Genomic DNA, 21,506 nt, shown 5'->3' on the forward strand with positions numbered 1-21,506 from the left:
ATTCAGATGTATTAATTCAATTCAAATTTCTAAACTGAGTCTCTAAAAGAGTGTAGATCATCATCAAAGTGGACAATTCTGAATTAATTCAGGGATTTGACAAGATTTTGTCTATGCACATGTTTATCTCTCGAATCTGTTCCAGTATCTGAATCAGATTTGCTTAAGTTTCCACATTAGTTTGAAGGTTTAAATCAAATTGAATCGAGAATTCGAGTCAGGTAAGTTTTTATCCACGTGCCCCTCATATCATCTTGGGATTTTCTCTATTATAAGGCAAGAGTTCTTCTCTGAAATAGAAGATAAGTGCCATGTCTAGTTTTCACATGATGATTTACAAAGTACATATCTTTGAGATGCTATGCCAAAACCACATAAAATCCACCAGGGCTTAGTACAAATAAGTGAAGCCCATCCAGTAAACTGTGTCAAATTAGGCGATGGAGAGCTAGGACAAAACCTATAATGATATATGTTCTGATCCTTGCACACCTGTTGTCATGGTGTTAGCTTGACACACTTAGCAGTTCAGTTAACCAAGCTGTGAGATATGCAAACATTTTCAGTCTAGTTTTGTAGCTGCTGCTTATCTTTTTTTCAAGATATACTTCAAAGAAACCCGTACATGCATTCCTCCCTACTTCATATCTGTTGAAGAAGAAAGCTTTTACCTTTAAGTACATCTGGGCATGACTGCTCAGAAAACAATTTTCCAGCATTGAAATTCTGGTAACTGCTGAGAATGTTCACTTTCAGACTCTATTTAAACTGACAAAAAACTGCTCTAACATACATTTGAAAAAATATCCCCATTTAATGTTTAGATTGTTGATAAGGATGTATTGTATTAGTCATAACTGTGGATCCACTTAATCATGTCAATCTTTACCATGAGGGAAAAAAGCACCCATATTCTTCTTGTAGCCATTCTCTATTTTAGGTACCCAGTATACATCCATATATCCAAAATATATAATAAAATACATTTTTATGTTTTTTTGACTCCTTCAATTATTGAGTGGAAATTATAGAAATTTTGGAATGGTAGGCATTGGTCATGCTAGTTTGGTTGATAGGATCTACAATTTGAAAATAATCAGGGGACTCAACAAAAACTGTTCTAGAGCATGCTATCTCACAAAAAGCACATTACTTATCTGTGTTATCTAAATTGCTTCCAGCAGCCCTCCCCTCAAAAACAAACAAACTGTGATACCAACCAATGTCAGACATCAAGAAACTTATTCAGTTCGAAAGTAACTGTTGGAAATTTTTCTTAAACATCCCCTCTCATTTTTAGAAGTTGCACGGATGTACAGTGTCTTTTTTCCTGCTGAAAAGCATTGTAAAACTGGCAGTAATTTATTCCATTTTAGAGTAGTGTTCTAATTAATAAGCTAAGTAATGCTTAAGTAAATATCTGTGCAGGGAAAAAAGTCTAATTTCCCCTTCTATTAAAATAAGCTGTAAGAATGTGAGTTCTTGGGTGAAGAACTCAAATAAAGATGTTGCAGATCTGATGGCAGCCAATAACTAATGAGACATGAAATAAGTATTTTTGGAAAATAAAAATAAAAACATAATTTTGATCAGCCTGTTAGAAGTATGACCCATTTTATTTATAAATCACCAAACACACAAATCAGCAGCATTTTTATTTCATAGCCAAAAATGTCTACAAATTTCTAAAGACTGGCATCATTTGTACTATTTAACCAAATGGTCATCCAGTCGTTCTAGTTATTTGTGAATATAAATCTAACCCTATTTTGAAAGCTTTGTACAAAACCAGACCAGCTTCCTAATCATAAGAATGAAGGAGGGGGTACAGAGTCCTGCAAGAGGAATCTCTCCAGTTGCTTGCTCGGTTTTTCCCTGGTGCTTTCTCCATTGTTGAGGAGGAGATGGCCAGAATCATTAGAATAGTTTAGATGGTGAAGCAAGTGAGAAAAAAAAAGAGGACTAGAAGATTATGAAGAATAAACAACGGTTAGAAATGCACAATGCTTGGCCTGAAAGGGAATTCCAACCATGGGGCAGCCAGCATGAGTTTTCTAGCGACCGCAGGGACAACTTGGATAAGAATCAATTTAGAACCCTTCTCCATAGCTGCTTGCCAATTGCTGTTTCCTTTATCCTTAGTTACCATTTTCCTTCCCTTCATCTGCAATCTCTCTCTCAGTTTGGACAAAAAGCAAAAGAAGACATAATCCTTCATTCCAAGGTTGACAATCTATGAGGAAACTGACAGAAGACTTTCTCCTGAGAATAGAAAGATGGTGATGCCCAGTCATTCCCTTACTCAAGGCAAAAATTTTCTTCATTCTCATTCAATTCCCTGCTCTGGAGTTTGGATATATCTGTTTTCTGCATCTTATCAAATGCCCAATAGGAAGAAACTCTCTGCCGTCAGATCATACAGGAAAAAGTGAAATGAGAATGAATGAATGAATCCATGCATACAATTGCCACTGTCAGAACTATTACAGAACAACCATGTTTCTGTTTCTCTACGTGAAGGTATCACTTCCTTTTCAGCACACATAAAGGGAGAATTAGAAGAAACCAAGATCTCAAAAAAAATGTTGAAGGTTTTATTTTAATTCAGTCAGTTTTAAAATGTATAGTGGGAGCATCTCTCTTTTTTGCAGTACAAGTACTAGCAGGCTAGTACTTTTTAAAGAAACACAGGTCTGGGCTCTTTCAACAGAGTACTAAACCTGCATATCAAAGTAATCTGCAGAACACCTAACAAGCTATATGGAAATGATAGACCAGCAAAGGCCATATCTCCAGAAATAGCACTGGTAGCAGTGCCTTGTAACTGGAGGGGAACAGAAATCTCTTAGTAGCCTAAGGTGGCTAATAGGAGATGGGAATATTCCTGTCCCATTGAAATGGCACACCTAGAAGCACTCTATATTATATTCAAAGCAACAATTGTGTTGGGAGAAGGAAACAAAATGTTTAAAATTGGTATGCTGTTGATTTTTAAGTTACCTGAACCATGGACTGGGAAGAAGGCAACAGCACAGTTATATGAAGTATCACTAGTAAATATCTGTGTCAAAATTAGGGGATGTGAGGTAAGGATATAAAATGTTAGATACATTAATAATACTGATAGCCTTTCTGTTGTCTTTTTGTATTGTAGCTCACTGGCCCAAGTAGGACAATGGTCAAGTTATTTCAAAAAAAGATCATAAAACTGTTTTTTTTTTCTTATTCCTTCATTTCTGATATTCCTGGTTAAGTTACAGCTAGTCCTCAAGTTACAACCATTCATTCGATGAACATTCAAAGTTATGATGACATTGAAAAAATGGTACTTATGACAAGCTGTCATATTTCAGGCCTTTACAACGTCTCTGCAGTCTTGCAATTGTGATCCAAGTTCTCAGTGCTCAGCTTGCAATTATGACATCATAATAAGTTGCAGTCACATGAGCATGTTTTCTAATGTCCCCTGATTTTTACAAGCAAAGTCAATGGAAAAGCCAGCAGGAAGTCAGAAGTCACAGTCATGTGAGGTCCTTGGTTAACAATGGCAACAGGAACTGTCAGGATTGCTGTCACTAAGCACCATGGTCCCAGTTGCCATAAACTGAGTACTACCTGTATGTAATATAAACTCTGATTATGTCTGCCAGCAAAGAAACTAGCCAGATCAACTTTCTGGTATAGGTGTTGTTTTTTTTAATGATTCTGTATTTCATTATCTTCCTCACTATGCTTTAATTGAATTCTGGGGCTGATATAGATTCTGTTGCATCATTAACAGGTTGGATCTTCTACAGCCAAATAGTGTCTTCTAAACCTTGCCTTTCCAAAATGAGAAGAAAAAGTATGTTAGTTACTTATTGTGTTGGTTAAATTTTGCGTCTATTGGCACACCACTGAAGGGACAAACCCCTTCTCTTCATTACATGTCTCATTTAAGAGGCACACACACACACATATATAGAATGAATTAATTTTGCAGTTATAAATCTTTGCGTCAAAATGCGTCAAGTACCAAATTCGTCCGAGTTTTGAAGCAGTTGACTACCGGGGTATTACTGTAATACTGCAGATAACATTGCAGATGGGCTCACATATAGAAAAAACCATATTGTCATTTGTATGGTTTTGGCTTAGCCTAGTGTCAGATTGTGGCTATTGGAATTTATACCATGGTTTATGGTTTCCTGTATTGTCCAGAAATAGCAACTATAATTCATTCAATAACCCATGGTTAAAACATACACAGTTTAATGGAATCATAAACTAGTTCTATTTTACTTTTTTATCATTGATTTATATACTAGTTTTCAAATCCAGTTCTCTTTAAGCAGAAGGTTAAGACATGCTAAACAAAAATAATCATGTATCTGAACATATTCTAAATATACTTAAAAAAAGAACAGTAAAAGCAATTATTAAAAGCAGAGTCAGCCAAGATTTTAAAGTCATTTATTAAAACAGCAGTAAAAATATACTAAAAAATTTGAGCAAATAAAAAAGATCTTTCCTGAAAAGATAAATTTGGTCCCAATCACTCCTACCTAGAAAGATGTTCCAAAGAGGGAATCTTTTGGATGGTGGTGCCTGTTCCATGGTCATTATAAACTCTTTTGAGGAGTTACAATACTGAGATACCTTTTTCCTTCTGTTTGTGCTGCAGTCAGGATTGGAAGCTGAAACCATATGGGTGAGCCAGTGAGCCAGTGGTGTAAATCCTTCTGATTTGATCCTGGCCAAAGAGGTGTAGGTAATATTATGATCTTCCTGTCCATGTGATTTGAGCTTCCCATGCAGTGAAACTAAAGGAAGGGTGCTTGTGCATATAAAAAAGATAGTTGTGCATGAAAAGGAAAGCTGGATAAATATAAGGTTTACTAGAGGAATCAAATTATTCTTCATATTCAGATGAAAGAAACCAAATTAATGCAAAACTTTTCTATGTTTTGCAGAAGCGCCGTTCAAAGTACACACTAATTTTCTTAAGTAATCATATCAACTGCTATAGATCTTTATGGCATCCCCTCCCAATCCCAACAGAAAACAGAGCCTCTAAAAAAGGAAGGACAATTCTGTTTCTATAATAACAATACTGACAGGTTTCAGACGGTGAAGGCAACAAGAGAATGGGAATCTAAAAAACATTATAGCATTATTGATCAATATGCATTTTATTTTAGAAGAATGGAAAGCAAAACTAGGTCTGAAGAAATGCTGGTCTTTTTGAAATGGCATGTGAAGAGCAACTGATAGATGAGTCAAAATGTAGGTTATGAACATGATGGATGAGAGCATAACTGAAAAAAGCATTGCAGAACTTAACAGCATGAAATAGCAGGCTAAAAACATGAAACAGGAAAGAACCAGTGACAATGAAGCACATTTTCATCAGTATTTGTAGGGACGGAACTTCTGCAAAAGCTGCCGAGGTCTGTTATCAGCTCAGCTCAGAAGGCTGCGGTTTTCTCACTCTTACAAGCTTGCTCTAACTGACACTTGTTTTTCACTGAACAGGATGCTTGACTCTAAGGTGTCTGCTTCCCTAAAACTTTGCCCTCCACCCTCCCCAAGAAAAAGGCAGTGCAGCTCCACCTCACACTCAATTGACTCTTGATTGCAAAAAAAAATGCTAAGCAGCAAACAAATTTAACATGCAATGAAATAGCCCATTCACCTATCTATTAAGAGTAGAGGAGAAAAAAAATGTTTGCAGTGCTCTTTTAAAAAGAATGGTCAAAAATTACCATTAGCCTAAATTAGAGAAACATAATTGTGTCTCCTTGGTTTTTCTGCACAGAAACAGACATCCCCAGTCATGCAGCCATCCTGAACTGACTCCATGTAGGATTTTATTAGGAAGAATCTGGGTTTGCACTGTCAGAATGGGACCCAGTTTAGATAGTCAGAGTAATGATACTCTCAGGTTCAGCAATCTATTTTCCAATGTACAAATAAACATTTATCTATGAGTAAAAGGGCTCCTCTTTAAACATCTGAGCACCGAGAACAAAATATGAACCCAGACATCAAGACTCAAGCTTGTATAGGATTCTGTTTCTTGGTCTTAGTCATCTGGCTCTGGTAATTTTCTTGACAAAACAGCAGAGGCTGGTTTTTGCATGTCCAACAAACTGCAAAGCAAGTTACTAATTAAAAAAAATAGACTAGACTAAAGATCCAGTCAAGCTAAAGACCATGAAAGCTGCACTTTTGCACTTAAATCTATGGTAATCTTACCCTAAGTAAATCAATTATGCAATTAATACCACATCTTTCAAATAGTTGTGATTAAAGCCAAACTGATTCAGGTTTAATTCAGTGTATAGAAAGTGACCATAGCTGGTATACATAAAATAATACACATCTCTTACCATGCACAAAATTGCCAGAAATTAAGTTGGCACATTTTTAAATGAAAAACTTAAGTCAGAGAAGCAAACAAGTGTTTGAACAGTCTATGAGATTGTGAGTGGAATAGGAGGAAGACATGCTTTTGCTGAATGTTTATGAACAAACTCATTTTCAGAAGAATCGCTTCTAAAAACAGATGGTGTCTTTCATTTGAAGAAGTGCGGTTTTAGACAAATATATTATCAAATATACAGTGCAGTATTGATAAGAAAAATATGAGATAATGAATAAAAAATACCATGATAGGCAGAGAATACGACCAAAATCCCCTAAGAGCCCAGTTCTATCCAGTAATCAAGAATGTTCTTAATTTCAAATCAATCTTATTTGTTATTTTTGCATCTTGTTATATGTGGTATGTGCTAACTGGAAATGTAGAGATTTTCTAAATTATGTAGCCCTAAAGAAAAGCTATATTTGAATATGTCAAGATTTGAATTCTAATCATTGTCAAATCAGTAAGAAACCATGTTCAGAAGCAGTGTGTAGGGGGGGAAATCATACGTTTATATTGTACTCTCATAAGGCACAATAAAATGCATAATATGAATTCCATGTAAAGGACAAGAAAGGTATGCCATCAGAGGTGGTATTCAGCAGGTTCTGGAGAACCGGTAGTGGAAATTTTGAGTAGTTCAGAGAACCGGTAAATACCACCTTTGACTGGAGATTTTACAGTATCCTTCCCCTGCCACGCCCACCAAGCCACGCCCACAGAACCGGTAATAAATTTTTTTTGAATCCCATCACTGTTTGCCATGTGTGCTACCTTGAGCTCTTGAATGAAAGGTAGGAAATAATTCTAATAAATGAACAATCCTTTAAATGTACTTGCCTCTAACCACATCCCTAGTAACACTGAACATTCCAAAACCACATGTAAATCTCCAGAACACTGTAACAATGATCAGTAATCAACATAGCATACACCAAAAACAAGAACAGACACCAGATGATCAGATTAATGCTTTTTTTTCACAACAGAAAGAGGAAAACCCCAGTAGCAGCTGTTCTCTGGTTTTAAAATTGTATTCTTTGCACACAAACCATTTGAAGCATGAATCTATTGCATTTCCTAATTTCACCAGTATAAATGGTTGATGGTTTTCTGATGCTGAAATAGCAAGGTAAAAGTGTCTGAAGATAAGAAAAGCACAGAATACCTTCTTTTAAACTGATCTCAGATTAGGGTAGCCCCTGGAAATATGCGTTCAGAAGCTGTTGGACACAGATGAGAAAAGTCCTATGACAGAAGGTGGTTTTATTGGTAAGAAGGAAACAGAGGGATTCAGTGAAAGAAAGAATGAAGACAAATATAATAAGGGTGTTATAAAAAGACTTCAAGTCAGCAGGCTGACAGGAACATGATCAGCAGTTTATACAAGGGAATTTGAATTTAATAGCTTGTGCCAAAAAGGGGTGGAAGGAAACCAACACAAGATTAAGGGGGAAAGGGTGGTAAATTTTATTAACAAAGGCAATTAGGTAATGTAGAGTGTTTATATTCCTCTTTTCAACCTCATACAGGTGTGTGAAGTAAAACAGCCATAAGCTTTTTGCCTTTTAGAAGAATAAACAAAAAAGCCTTTGAAATCAACATTTTTTTTTCTAGCCTGCTCGGTATCATGTCCTCCCTTAGGGACCATTCAGAGACCACAGAAATAGGTACAGTATTATTAATATACATAAGAGAGTACTAGTTAAAGTGGCCTGTTAAGTGGTTGCTCAATCATAAGTAGTCACAAAATGCCAAATTAGAGAGACAATTTTTACCAAAATCTTTAAGGTGGATTTTCTCTTTTTAATGTAAAGCAATAAAACAAAAACAGTCAGGCAACCCAACTTGTTCAGGTTTTAGAAATAAGCAAGCAAGCCTTTAACAGTAGCTGAGATATAACCACAGATCATAGGAAGCTACCAGTTCCCATTTACTGTATAGAATAAAATAGAATTCTTTATTGGCCAAGTGTGATTGGACACAGAAGGAATTTGTCTTGGTACAAATGCTCTCAGTGTACATAAAAGCAAAAGATACATTCGTCAAGAGTCAAGAATCATAAGGTACAACACTTAATGACAGTCACAGGGTACAATAAGCAAACAAATAATACTAGGAAACAGTCAATATAAATTGTAAGGATACAAGCAACAAAGTTACAGTCATACAGTCACAAGTGTATGTATGCGAGAGATAGGGAATGCTGCCTTTCAAATATATTTATTGGTTTATGTATTTTATTCATGTGACTTGTATGAATACCCATAATATCTACACAAGCTCTGACCAGCGTTTTAACTTCAACTTCCATGGCCTTTGTCATTGGCCTTACTACCTTGCTACCAGCCTCTGATGGAAGTTATAAATCAACAGAGAACATCAGATTGTTCTGCCTTTATCAGCTATGGCTGGCAGAAAGTGTTCCGAATCTCCAAAAAATCAGAGCCTGAAATGCAGATTCTTTGCATGCAGAACATAAGCTGTATCATATATATGATTTCTTCACTGAAAGAAGCAACTGGAAATATGATCCACCATTTAATAACTGTATGACTGCAATACTTGGAATGGCAAAACACTGAATGACACCTGATTCTAATAGAATTATTGTCCCCAAGATTAATGGAGAGATAAGTGTAAATTTATGTTTCAGACGGGCATGTTATTTCATGCAGTGGATGGATCACTGCGTACTTTATCCAAAATTTTCCCCTGGTTTGCCTCCATACAAATTTCTGTGACTTCTCAATTGCTGTGTTCATACATTAAACCTAGTCATATTATGGTTTAGTTCAGTTTGGTTTTCTTTGTTTGAACCATTATGATTTATTTGATTTTTATCCTGCCTTTATTACTGTATAAATAACTTGAGGCAGTGAACATACCTAATACTCCTTCCTCCTCTAAAAAAAAGGAAGAATAGCCATAATAACTCTGTGAGTTGGGTTGGGTTGAAAGAGAGTGAGTGGCCCAAAGTCACCCCATTGAATTTCATGCCTAAGATGGTACTAGAACTCAAATTTCTTGATTTTTAGGTCAGCACCTTAATCCTTCCACCATGAAAAATCAAGGTGTTTTAGTTTATGAGATCACCAGGTCATAGACGGTCTTCTAGCTATTGAAAAACAGCACTGAATGTTTAAGCATGAATCTGGAATAAAAAAGACACGAGGAGATCAAGCTGCAAGAAAGTCTGTTCACTAACAGTATTCTATTGAAAGAATTTTCTGTGTTACATTTAGAATATGATGTGTGATAATCAGTAAAGAAAATTTGAAATGAAAGCAGAAATGTACTGTAAGTATTAGGGATAAATGAACTTAATGTGCATCACAATGGGCTATTAGAGTACAGATATGATAAACTACTCAGGCCATATAAAGGAATAGAGCGTAATGACAGTAAAACAGGTATTTCTAAATAACTTCTAAATAAGCTCTAGCTCAATAAATGTAAACAATCGACACATCCAATGCACCTTAGTGTTGTGCAAATGAATGCATCAATTACAAATGCAGTATTATAAGACACTCAGAAGTTCTATAGCAAATTGCAACATGTGCTAAATGTGACATCTAGAAAAGATATAATACTACAAATGAATCATCAGAATGAGCGAATCATTGGGAAAATGGAGGAACATGAAAATTTGGCTTGGACCTAATAAAACCTAGTAATACAGTTAATAGAGTTTTAAAAAGACAATTCTTTATTGATTACCAACATTACTTGGATAATCTGAATGACACAAATATATGAAATAAATATGGAATTAATGGGAAACACTGAAGAAATGCAATGTTGGAATTTTCAGTATTACTTTGCTGTTATCTAGTCATCATCCAGATTTTTTTCAGTTGAGAACAGGTAGGCCTTATGCAAAAAGTCTATCATTGCATGTTGTAGTATATCTTTACTTTCCAACAAAGTAAAGTTAGATTGTGTTTTTTTGGGGGTCCCATCCAGAGTTTCTTGGCTAGACGGGTGGCTCTAGGAATTTGTTAAATCAACAAATTAAAAAAAATTCTTCTCAAACTCGATTTCATTGAGGACCGCATCAGGGTTGTATTTGACCTGGCCGGAGTGGGAGTGGCCAGGGTGGGAGTGGCCTGTGGCAGCCCAAGTGCTCTGCCAGCAAAAATGCCCGTTTTCGGCTGTGATGGCCTCCTGCAACCCTCTGCCAGCAAAAATTGAGCTCTGTTTTCACTGGCAGAAGCACCATGGGGCAGTCCTTCACTATTTCCAGGGCAGCAGAGGTGGTATTCAGCAGGTTCTGACCAGTTCTGGAGAACCGGTAGTGGAAATTTCAAGGAGTTCGGGAAACCGGCAAATACCACCTCTGACTGGAGATTTTACAGTATCCTTCCCCTGCCATGCCCACCAAACCACGCTGACAGAACCGGTAATAAAAAAAATGTGAATCCCACCACTGCAGGGCAGTCCTGCGGGCCAGGTCTAAGCACCCCGCAAGCCAGATCTACGCCCCAGGCCTTGAGTTTGACCCCCCTGGTGTAGAGTTCCATCATCGCAGTCATTTATTTCCTTTACAAGGATGCTGTAAAAGGAAGGAGGAAACCCAGTTTCTTTCAAACATCCACTTCTATCATCCCCAGCTAAGGGATGGTTGGAGCTTTAGTACAAAAAACCTGGACTGCACCAACCTGCCTACTTCCGATGTAAATAACTTAAGCAAAGTATTTACTCATCATCCTTGTCTTTTCCTAATCATCATTTAGCATTAGTAGCCAGTGAGTGGCCCTCATTTGCATCTCTGAGGGTAGAAAGTTAACACCTTCTGCACAGCTTTTTTTTAATGAGCGAGCACTGCCTATCATTACAAACCCAAGAGTTCCTTCAGACAGACTGGTACCTTCATATGATTTTAAATATCCACTCTGAGCAACACTCACTATCCAAGTAATTGGAGAGACAAATAAATAAAGTTTTGAACAGTTAGAATCATCACCATATTTTATTGAAAGGAAAGTACTGTTAATGGAACATATCACAATGCCAGCCCTGTTTGCATGAATGAAGATGTAAATTATAAATAGATCTAAAGTGTGATCAAGACATATGATGGCCATGTTTTAGAACAGCAATATATTTTCATTATGGATAAAAGTTGCATTTTTTGCACCTTGCAGGATTTACACTTCCAGCTTTAAAATATGCTGCAACAAGTGGGCAATTCTCTTTTTAAAAAATGTAAAGACAAATATGGAAAGGCTCATGTGGCTATATGTTTTTACTTTCTGCTATGATCAAAAGACCAAAAGAAAAACTGGCTTATGTTTTACAAGTAAAGACAACTAAAATTATGAAAGTATTAGCTAGAGCTATTGAACTTTGTCATATAGGCATTTTAGGACCAATATACCTATATTTAAAATTACCAAGAAAGTGTTAGAACTTAAGCGGGAAATTCAAAGATAAATCAGTATTATTCTTTGTTTGAGACCAGTGGGATTTTAAAAAAATTGTCTCTCCAGTTTCTATGAAACATGTAGTTATGTTTCAGATAAATTCCCTTTCATGACGTGTAATAGTCACTATAAGCTGAACAATGGATACATTCTCAATATATTCAGTATCCTCAGTATATTCAATATTTGCAGGTGATTTTCTGCCTTAGCAGACATTCTATATCATGCAGATATTATTTTAAACTTAATTTCCTTTGTATAATATTGTTCAGTTCCCATGAGTAAAAAGATCTAGTTGCTTCTTTAAAACCTGCCTGGTGATAGGATGGAAGGAGAATTCAATTGGACAAATTTGTTTTTGCACATCACAGTTTAATGTCATTTTCAACTCCAACTATAAATCCCTTAACAAAGCAGGTCAGAAGTACTTATAAGTGTCTTACTAATGATTTCAAGCAAAGCAGAATGAAAACAATACATTTGTGGTAGACGGCCATTCAAAGACAACCGAATGCCATCAACCACAGGAGTTTAAATATGCAGCTTAGGAGCTTCATATGACACATTTGGTTGGGTGTGTTCCATGGCCTGCAATACTCTGTCCTACTTCCCATGTATGGATTCTATCTACGTAGTGATGACAAATAACTCAGTCAATTTTTGAAGATATATACTGTGTCAAGCAAAATGAGAAACAAAGTGGTCCAGACTGTTTCAGAGTACAGTTTCAATATGCTCTTCAACATCCAATACAACACTCAATCTGTGTATATTTGCTATAGAAGCACAGAAATAGATAAGCAGTAAAGAAAAACAATGGCTCTGGAGGATCACAGATCCTGAGGAAAGCAAAAGTCAGACAAAACTGAAGAAAAGCAGGGGGCAGAGTATCCAAGTTATCTGGATTCAGACCTAAGATTGGAAATGACATTAATTGCCTACTGTACGCAAATTCTTACCTAAATCAATTTTGCAGTGCCGTTTGGTTAATGGAGCCCATTATTGAATCTATATAAAAATTGAAAGGCAGGTGTGGACAACATTCAGCTCTCCTGAACCCCTGGCACCATAGTCCGGATTGCACAATTTAGATCTAAATGAGTAACAGGACATCAGGTTGCTTATATCTACCTTAAGTAATAGAAAATGACCTGTACTTAAAAGCAATAAAATGATAGACTCATATATCATCTCAGCAAACGCAGGCTTTTCCTAAAGGTGATTTTATCTCTTACGGAAAAAAACAAACCCCTTCCTTTTTATTTTTAGAATATTAACAGTAGGAGATCAGGGATTAGCAACATTTTTTGGACTCTGAGGACCAGCCTAAGTGAAAAATTCATTTCCCTTTCTGGAATATAAGAAGTCCAGCATTTCAGCGGATCTAACCAACTTTTATAAAAACTTGTGGAAATCGTATTAAATTATATGTAAGACTGTCAACATCTTGTGAGATTTTCATAATATCTCATAACATTTCTATGCAAAATCTCAAGAAAATTCATTTTACCATTATGGGATTTTTAGCAAATAAACTTATACAATTTTATTTTGGAAATTGATGCCCTCAGAGGCATTAAGGCTTAAGAAAGAAGATTTTCTGCTTGAATGACCAAATGAACTCATTGTTTTATTTTTGGTTTTTCATCCAGTTTCAGTAACTCTTTTCCTGGATTTGGCTGCTTTAACTAATCACTCTTTTTCAAATATGCTAGGCCTTTCATGAGGTTCTCTTGTAGATTTACTTTCTCTAATATTCTGCTACTGTTTTCCTGAAAAAGTCTGTTATTTCATTTCTGATGTTTAATATCATATAGTGGCTTTTTTGTCTGGGAGATTTGATAAAGCACTTACTCTCTTACACAGGCTTCCAGAATGGTCTGTGATGTGCCATTTATTCCCTAATATTCATTCTGGTGTTTCTAAAGCGAGTTCAACAGCATTCCTGAATTTTCAGATTTTATATAAATTAGGAACAGAAATTTAGAAAGACCAGATCAAACAAACATTTCAGACAATAATAAAATTATATATGCCAAGACATTTACAAAGCTGCATACGTAAAATTCCTGCTATACAGTTAAAGTATTCAACAATGCAAGTCATTGCAGTAAATCTAGAAACTTTTCTAGAACTATCTGTACACCTGTAAGCTAAGAACAGGAGAACAGTTTCTTCCTTGCAAATGGCATGAAAACAGGAGAAGAGTTAGTAAGTCAACTCACCACGTTGTATAAATGATAGCATGAAGGCAGACAAGATACTGTTTTTTATTCCATCAGGGATGTTAAATCTACTTTTCACCAGTGAAAATGGCAAAATGTTGTCTAACAGTCAAGAGTAAACCTGTAAGATGGGCAGAAAATGTTTGCCAACCACTTCAAGTAGGACAATGGCTTCCCAATCAGATCTTCTCTGAACACTGGTGGGGTTTTACTTTTCTTTGTGGCTCAGTGTCAAAGGCCCTAGCTTCCATTTGGACCGGGCTGTATCAGGATTCAGCATTCTGGAAGTTTGCTAATATTACTAGAAATCTGTGTGGATGCCAGACAACTATGAGATATAAAATTATCTTGCAGGATTATGGAGACTAAAGGGTTACAAATTTCAATCAGTATTTCAAGTAACCAAGCTAATTCCACATCTGAAGAAAAGTAAGGCAGTTGGAGGCAATTTGATCTTAGATTATACTAAAGACAAACATGGAATTATGGGTCCCAGTCTGGCCTCCCTTGTTCACCAACACAGACTCCACATTACAGAGTCCGATAAACTGGAATAGATCTATCACTATTTCAATGCATCAAAGAAGATGCAGGAAAGATCCAGCTAACTTGCATCCCACAAGTTTGTTGAGTGAAGTTAGCAAGTGTATGGTAGGCACTTGTATGGGAAAAACACAGCTTACATATAATGCAAGACATAATCTTGGCAGAGAAATAAACTGCAAGGAGGGACATTTGGCCTTTGATCGCTGTTTTATCCTTCCCAATTTAGGTGAAAAATACATTAATCCCCATCTAATTTATTGACCTTAGGCAGCCCTTGATATGATCCTTAAAGCCAGGCTTTGGGGGAATTTAACTGCCTCTTCCATTGACTGATGCCAGTTATTGATGATTACATTAACTTAAAGAGTAAAGAAGCATTCCTTGAAGAAATATTGTTTGTAAAGTTAGCCAGTAATAATTCAGCAATATTCAGGAATAATCTAGAGTATTGGTCAAATTGGCAAAATACCAGGAATGATATAGGCCTCAATGTTTACAAACCAAATTGTAGCATATCAAAGTACTCACAAATAATAATATGAGATTATACAGAGAGGGTTAATATGGCAAATATTGTGGTAAATATAATTCATTTTTTGCAGTTCTCTTTTGTGTTTATATTAAATATCTTTAAATATATAACCAGACTAAAAGTATGATAAGTAATAAATTAGGGGATATCTAAGAAAGCATTAGTTTTTGTTAAAATAAAAGGTCATCCCGGCTACATTCACAAGATTTTTGTATAGGTTTGAGGGGTTATCTTCCCATTTGTTTATTTATATAATCTCTTTATTTATACTATATCTTTTGTTACCGCAAAACAACATTGAACCAAATTGGTCAAGCTGAAAAACATAATAGTTCTACAATATATTTCATTTGATAGTGCCAGGTTATCTATTTGTAAGCATTGTAATTTTCAGCAAAATAAACAAATATGGTACTTTTCTTATTTATGATTCTATCTTTCTATCATAGCACTCAGAGAAAGTTTTAGGCTGAAGAAATATTCTAATTATAGGAAGAGTAGAATGGTAACATAACAGACTAAGGAAAAAGGATATGGCTACATCTTCAGCTTTATATTTCTAGGATTTTCAAGATAATTGAGAAAGTTGTATTAAGATAGAATTCTATGTGGTGAATTACACATGAGTCACCTCTGGTAACAATAGAATTGGGAAGGTCTTTATAATGTGTGCTGTGGGGATTTTGGAGGACATTGAACACCATTACTGACTAAATATTTTGTAGACAAATGTTGCTATGAGTGAGCTGGACATTGCATACTTAGAAAACTCACTGAGTGACTCACATTTATAGGAATGAATTTCTAGGATGGATTTCAGTATGTGTAACAAGAAAAAGTACCATTATATTTTAATTTATCTTAACTTTTAGAACATGATAATGTTATTGCTTTGTTGAGGTATATTCTATGAAACCTTTTGAACAAACATGCAAGATGGAAGTGTAAGAGAAAAAAAATCTTTAACATCAAATGATTTCATTTGTTCTCCACAGAATTCTTAAATCAAGGAGCAGTGGCCATCTTTGAAATGTTAAGAGTATGTTGTAGGTATTCTCACAAAATGGCTGCCCTGATGACTTTTTATATTCATTAAATGGGACTTATGGAAGACTCATGTACTAAGAAAATAACAGCTGAGAAGATTCCCTGCCATCTCTTTTAAGTCTTCAAAATGATCACTAAATTCAGTGTGATTTTTGTCTTCCAGATATAGCAGTAGATTGCAGCCACTATAATTTTTATTTTCTAAGTGTGTCTATGATGGCTCTATATGTCCTGTAAGAATTCTTGGAAATAAAGATATTAGAGATTGGCACCTTGCTTTATTTTATATCAATTTTATGCTTTTTTAGAAATTTAAATTAACAAGAAGCTTATATCTGTGCTATATTCTTCTCCTGTCACCTGCCAACAAATGAAAGGGCAAGAGTTGTTCCCATCCATGTAACTATAGACCAATCAACTGAACATTGATACTGGAAAAGTTCTGGAACAGGTTATTAAGAAGTCAGTTTGCGAATATTTAGAAAGAATACATTACATGACAGGAGCCCATCTGAGTTTATCAAAAACAAACTCATCATTTTTTGATAGAGTTGACCATAGGAATATAATGTGATGCAATTGTATCACCCCTCCTACCCCCTTTCCACAAAAATATTTATGGGTATTTTGTCATAAATCTAATCAGAATTGTCAAACATTCTGGCAGTTCCAATTATCACAGGAATCCTATAATTTAACATGGATATAACATAGCCATAATATTTTCATTAGAGGAAAGTAGTATTCTGACCCACAAGTGCACTTCAATCTATACTTATAATAGATAAAAGTCAAAATGTTACTGATTCTTAAAAAAAATAACTGTTGGACAGTAACTAGGACATAGTGAAGCTTTAATAGCATGTTGTTTTATTAACTGTTGTTACTATGGTTTGTTGCTAAGATATTAGTTCTGTTACTTTTAGTTTCAGTGCTGTATTTATAGTATTTCAATACTCTTTCTGCTGGGGAAAAAGCTTCTTCTTTTTTGCAGCAAATTACAGCAGTTAACTTCTATCTGTTTTCTGTTTTTGTTCTTCCACCTAACTTTGTCATTATGTAGTATAGCTGTAAAAAGTTGCATAATTTAGCTTCCATTGAATTCAAGGTTCCAAATATAGAGTTCCCCATACATTTTTGCATTGTGAACATAAAACAGTATCTTGATCTTAACAACTGCTGCATCATGTACTTCCAGGTCATCTACTGAATAGTTCATAGACAAAATCAAAGTTTATGGCCTATCTATCATAAATAATCTGCTCATAATTTAGCAAACCTTAACACTTGTACATTCTATTAATGAGAAAGAACTACATAATAAGACCCCCTGGTTATGACAATGTATTTTTCTAAAAAGTTCTAAATATTTAGTTCTAAAAACTAAAAAGTTCCTAATAGTGGCATTAATAAGAAAGGGAGAAGTAATCAAGCTTTAAAACTGCAATCTGTACTGAATGGGCTGTATGTAAGCTTCTTTGTTTACAATGGAAGTTTACTTTAAATGAAAGTTATATATTATGCCTTAGATTTCTAGAAGTTTATAGCTTTGAATTAGTATATGAAACAGAATTGCTAAATGCATAATTATATGTGAGTACATGCATACGTATATACGCAAAGATCTGACTAGTCTAGGCTTCCAAAAAAGAGCAAAAAAGGTTCAGCAGAATCTGTTCATTACCTAGTAGAGTAAGGGAGAACCTGGTGTGGTGTGATAGAAAAAGGGTCATATCCTTTGTGGTGTACCACATTCAATTAATATGGCAAGCTTTGTGATCCTGTCAGTTCTCAGTGAGGGTGGAACCAATGTTTGTTTTCCCACTCCTCTTTTTTTTTCAAATTTTCAGAGGGTATTGCACTACAAAAGAATAATGGATTTCCGTCCAAGAGGACTGCGTGGTCTGATAAAGTAAAATCTACAACAGAAAATAACTTGTTTTTTTCCCACCCATTAGGCTATAATTTCACTTAAGAAAGAAAGTGTAATAAATTTTGGCGGGAAAAATAACCAAACTATTTTGGACATTTCTAATGACCAGCCTGTATAAACACTACTGAGAAATGGGGGTGAGAACAATTTGACCAAGGGAATGATTATTTTTCTTGCATTGTAACCTAGGTATTTGTCAGGTCAACTCATTTAGAATCGTCCTAAGCTCAGTGAAAGAAGGAAGCAGACTCACAGAAAGAGAAACCTTTTAAAGGTCTTCAGGTCTCCTATAATTAAGCTCTATATTAATAGGAAAAAACAGTATTTACAGAACATTATCTACTGAAAATGTCACTTCAGTTAAATTTTCCCCTATTTTCCCCTATGTTGTGAATGAATAAAGTAAATAAGCCCAAATGCAAAGTAGGTTTTGGAAGCCTGCACATTTGATTGGTCCTTGAACAGCGAACAAGGATTGGTTCATAAAAGCCCCTGATTGGCCAAACTTAGGACACTTCCTATTGGTTATTGGTTTGGACCTTATGCACTTATTATTGGTTAATAGGGTAGCAGCCAACCCTATAAAAGGGTTACTGCTGCCCATAGCCTTGCTCTGTTCTGTTCTATTTACTGTTAATAAAGAGTTGAAGTCACTGGTCAGATGTCTGGTCTCCATTACTCTCCAAACATAACACCCTACATATGCTAAATAGGATAAAATTTATAGCTGTGGTTCTGGAATTAAGATCTGCTCAGTCCCCATTGAAGTGGCTTCTTCATTTGAGGGCAGGATGAGTTAATCCTTGTAATTAAAATGAAATTAATTTTTTAACCCAAATCTAATGTCCTTCATTTTTCACATTGTGCATATGTCCCCAATTTATCCTCTTAAATTCCTTGGCAAGTGAAAACTAGGAAAGCTGTGACTAGGAAAACTAGAGATATACTTAGGTTTATTATAATAAAAATGCAGAGAAGGCTTAAGTTTTTGAGAAAAAAATATATCCTAATGGAGAGTTATAGTTCTAATCATATTCTTCCAAAATCCCTTTCCATACATTTCCTCATTTATGGGCCTCGCTGTTAGATCTCTGGAGACTCTATATTGCCATGTCAACTAAAGAAGTACCGTTTCCATCTTTATTACATTCTATAAAAATAAAATTTTCTCAATAAGCCTTTCTGTAGTTAAAAATAAAACAAACATTTGGATGGTCAAAAAAAACCAACCCAAAAACTAAAACCAACTGTATACAGGAAGATGCTTGTTATTCTACTAATATTGCTTCCTTTCCGAGTTAGCAATTCAGGGGATGTGAGTTGGGGAAGATTTAGGGATTTCTCACTCCATTTCTGTCTTGTTCTTACTAAGAGACATTCCCTACTGCCTCAAAATATGTGACTCATGATTCATAGTGATTCAGGTCAACTAAACTCTCTGCTAATGCCAATAAAACATTGCTTGAAACTTTTATAATTGAGCACAATTATTTGTGCTTAATTATATGTGCTTAAATGTTCATTCTGGTTTTCAATCTATTCATGAAACAGCAGTAAGGTGGCTTGTTTTGAGAAAAGTGTGATTTTTCCTTCCTCATTAAAATGCTAATTAATACCAATAAGTTGCTGATATAGACACTCATACAAATAGAGGACTCTGGGACATTTTCCCTTCCATCCAACACCTTATGAACATAGCAAGCATGTATTAATTAAAAAAAAGGTCTTGTTTCATTCCTTATCCATTACATGCCTTGGAGGACAAGTTAAATCCTGATCATATACTCCTGAGGAAAATCTCAACTTTCCTACAAGAATATTTCCAGAGCATTTCTGCTTCAGATTTTAAGTCAATTTTCTCCAATCCGTAATCATCCAGATGTATCGAGCAATTCCGCCTATCAGAGACAGCAGTAGTAGTGTTGCCTGAGAGTTTGGGCATTGCAGTCCAACATATTTAGGGAAGATCTTTTAAACAAGTTATCTCAGTTAAGTCCTCCTATACCTTTCTCTATGCTTGTCTACATCTCCTGTTTAGGGATCTGAACTACCATAAAGTATTTCCTTGGGTTATGCATTCCTGGAAACTTCTTTCTAAAAGAGAACAGCTGATTAGCCTGATGATATATTACATTAATTCAAAAGTAAGTCTGGGAATTTAATTCTAGGTCACCCATACAGTAATGGTTATTTGTAAGCTTCAAGTTTGGACCGATGCATTAAATAGAAAAAACAGCATACACAACCAGCTTGACACTCAGTTTTACTCTTTACTCAGGGTTATATTAGTGTTTATCAACAATGCTTAAAATAAATCTATTTTGGCAATTTTAATGGCAGCTGTTCCAAACCCAGACTCTGCCAGAACTGCTAAACACTCCTCTCCTGCTTTTGTGCTTCTGCTGTTGCATGCAGTTTCTATGATTTATAAAAGCCACATTTACAAAACAGGACAGTGATTACTTTGTGCTGGTAACTTGAACTGAAACAAATTCTCCAATAAAGTTGCTCAATAGGAGCAGCAAGATGTTAAACCATTTACAATTTCAGATTGTGTTAAAATCGAAAAAGATAATCATGCGAAAATGCACTACTAAGAGCTTCTGAAAAGTGCAAACATGCATTTTCTTAAAGATGTATGAGTCAAAAATATATTTAAAAGTTTGAGTGACACTTACCTCGCACGAAGCACTGTTGGTAAGAAGGAAATGACTCAAATATGCTGTTTGAAGCCATGGTTTCCTCTTTAAAAACTTATTCTCTCTTTTATAAGAGACTGGTATATGATTTCCTTCACCTTAGGAAGTAAAAAATCAAGAATGGCCATTATAAGCAACTTCTTGTCTGTCAATGCACTTTGCATCTTTTTGTCTGCAAAGCACATAAATTCAGTTTCTTTCACACAAACCCTGAAACTGTTTTGTAAGAAAAAAAAAAGAGTCAGAGAAAGAAAGGGAGAAAGAAATAGCAGATCACTTGTGGTTTCATGATGCTTACCACTCTATGAAACTCTTGTGGTTTGCAGTCAAAATGATTCGCCCTGCCTGCTGACCAATATCCCGGACCCACTGTTGTGTGACTGCCTCTGTACCCAACTTGTGGTTCTGTGGTTGTTTATGAGGCCCAAAGAAGTGTTTCACACAACCAATATTACAAATTTAACTGTTCCCCTTTCCAGAGCCTGCTGCAATTGGTCTTTGAAAATCACATGGTTTCAATGATGTCAACCTAACACAGACACACACAATATTCTGAGCCACACACTTCCCACACCACCTGCCCTCCCTTAGATTCAGAGGAGACAGAAAGAGACTGTGCCTGACTCACAGCGCTAGCTCCACAAATGTTCTTTGCTGATTAAGGACAACTCTGCCTTGTTGCTTGTGGT

General features: G+C 35.5%; 1 protein-coding gene across 1 annotated transcript in view; it reads right to left on the bottom strand.

The window, feature by feature from the left end:
* Positions 1–21,262, bottom strand: part of RUNX1 (RUNX family transcription factor 1) — a 212,184-nt gene extending 190,922 nt beyond the window's left edge. The window contains exons 1-2 of the mRNA XM_026664211.2: positions 21,116–21,262; positions 20,797–20,915 (exon numbers count right to left, since the gene is read on the bottom strand). Of these exons, the coding sequence (XP_026519996.1) occupies positions 20,797–20,854 (58 nt within the window). The 5' untranslated portion in view covers positions 20,855–20,915; positions 21,116–21,262. The remainder of the gene's footprint in view (positions 1–20,796; positions 20,916–21,115) is intronic.
* Positions 21,263–21,506: the final 244 nt, after the last annotated feature.

Source organism: Notechis scutatus, chromosome 5 (assembly GCF_049901735.1).
Source record: "Notechis scutatus isolate UNSWTSFEM ecotype Mainland chromosome 5, rNotScu1.2, whole genome shotgun sequence".
NCBI lineage: Eukaryota > Metazoa > Chordata > Lepidosauria > Squamata > Elapidae > Notechis > Notechis scutatus.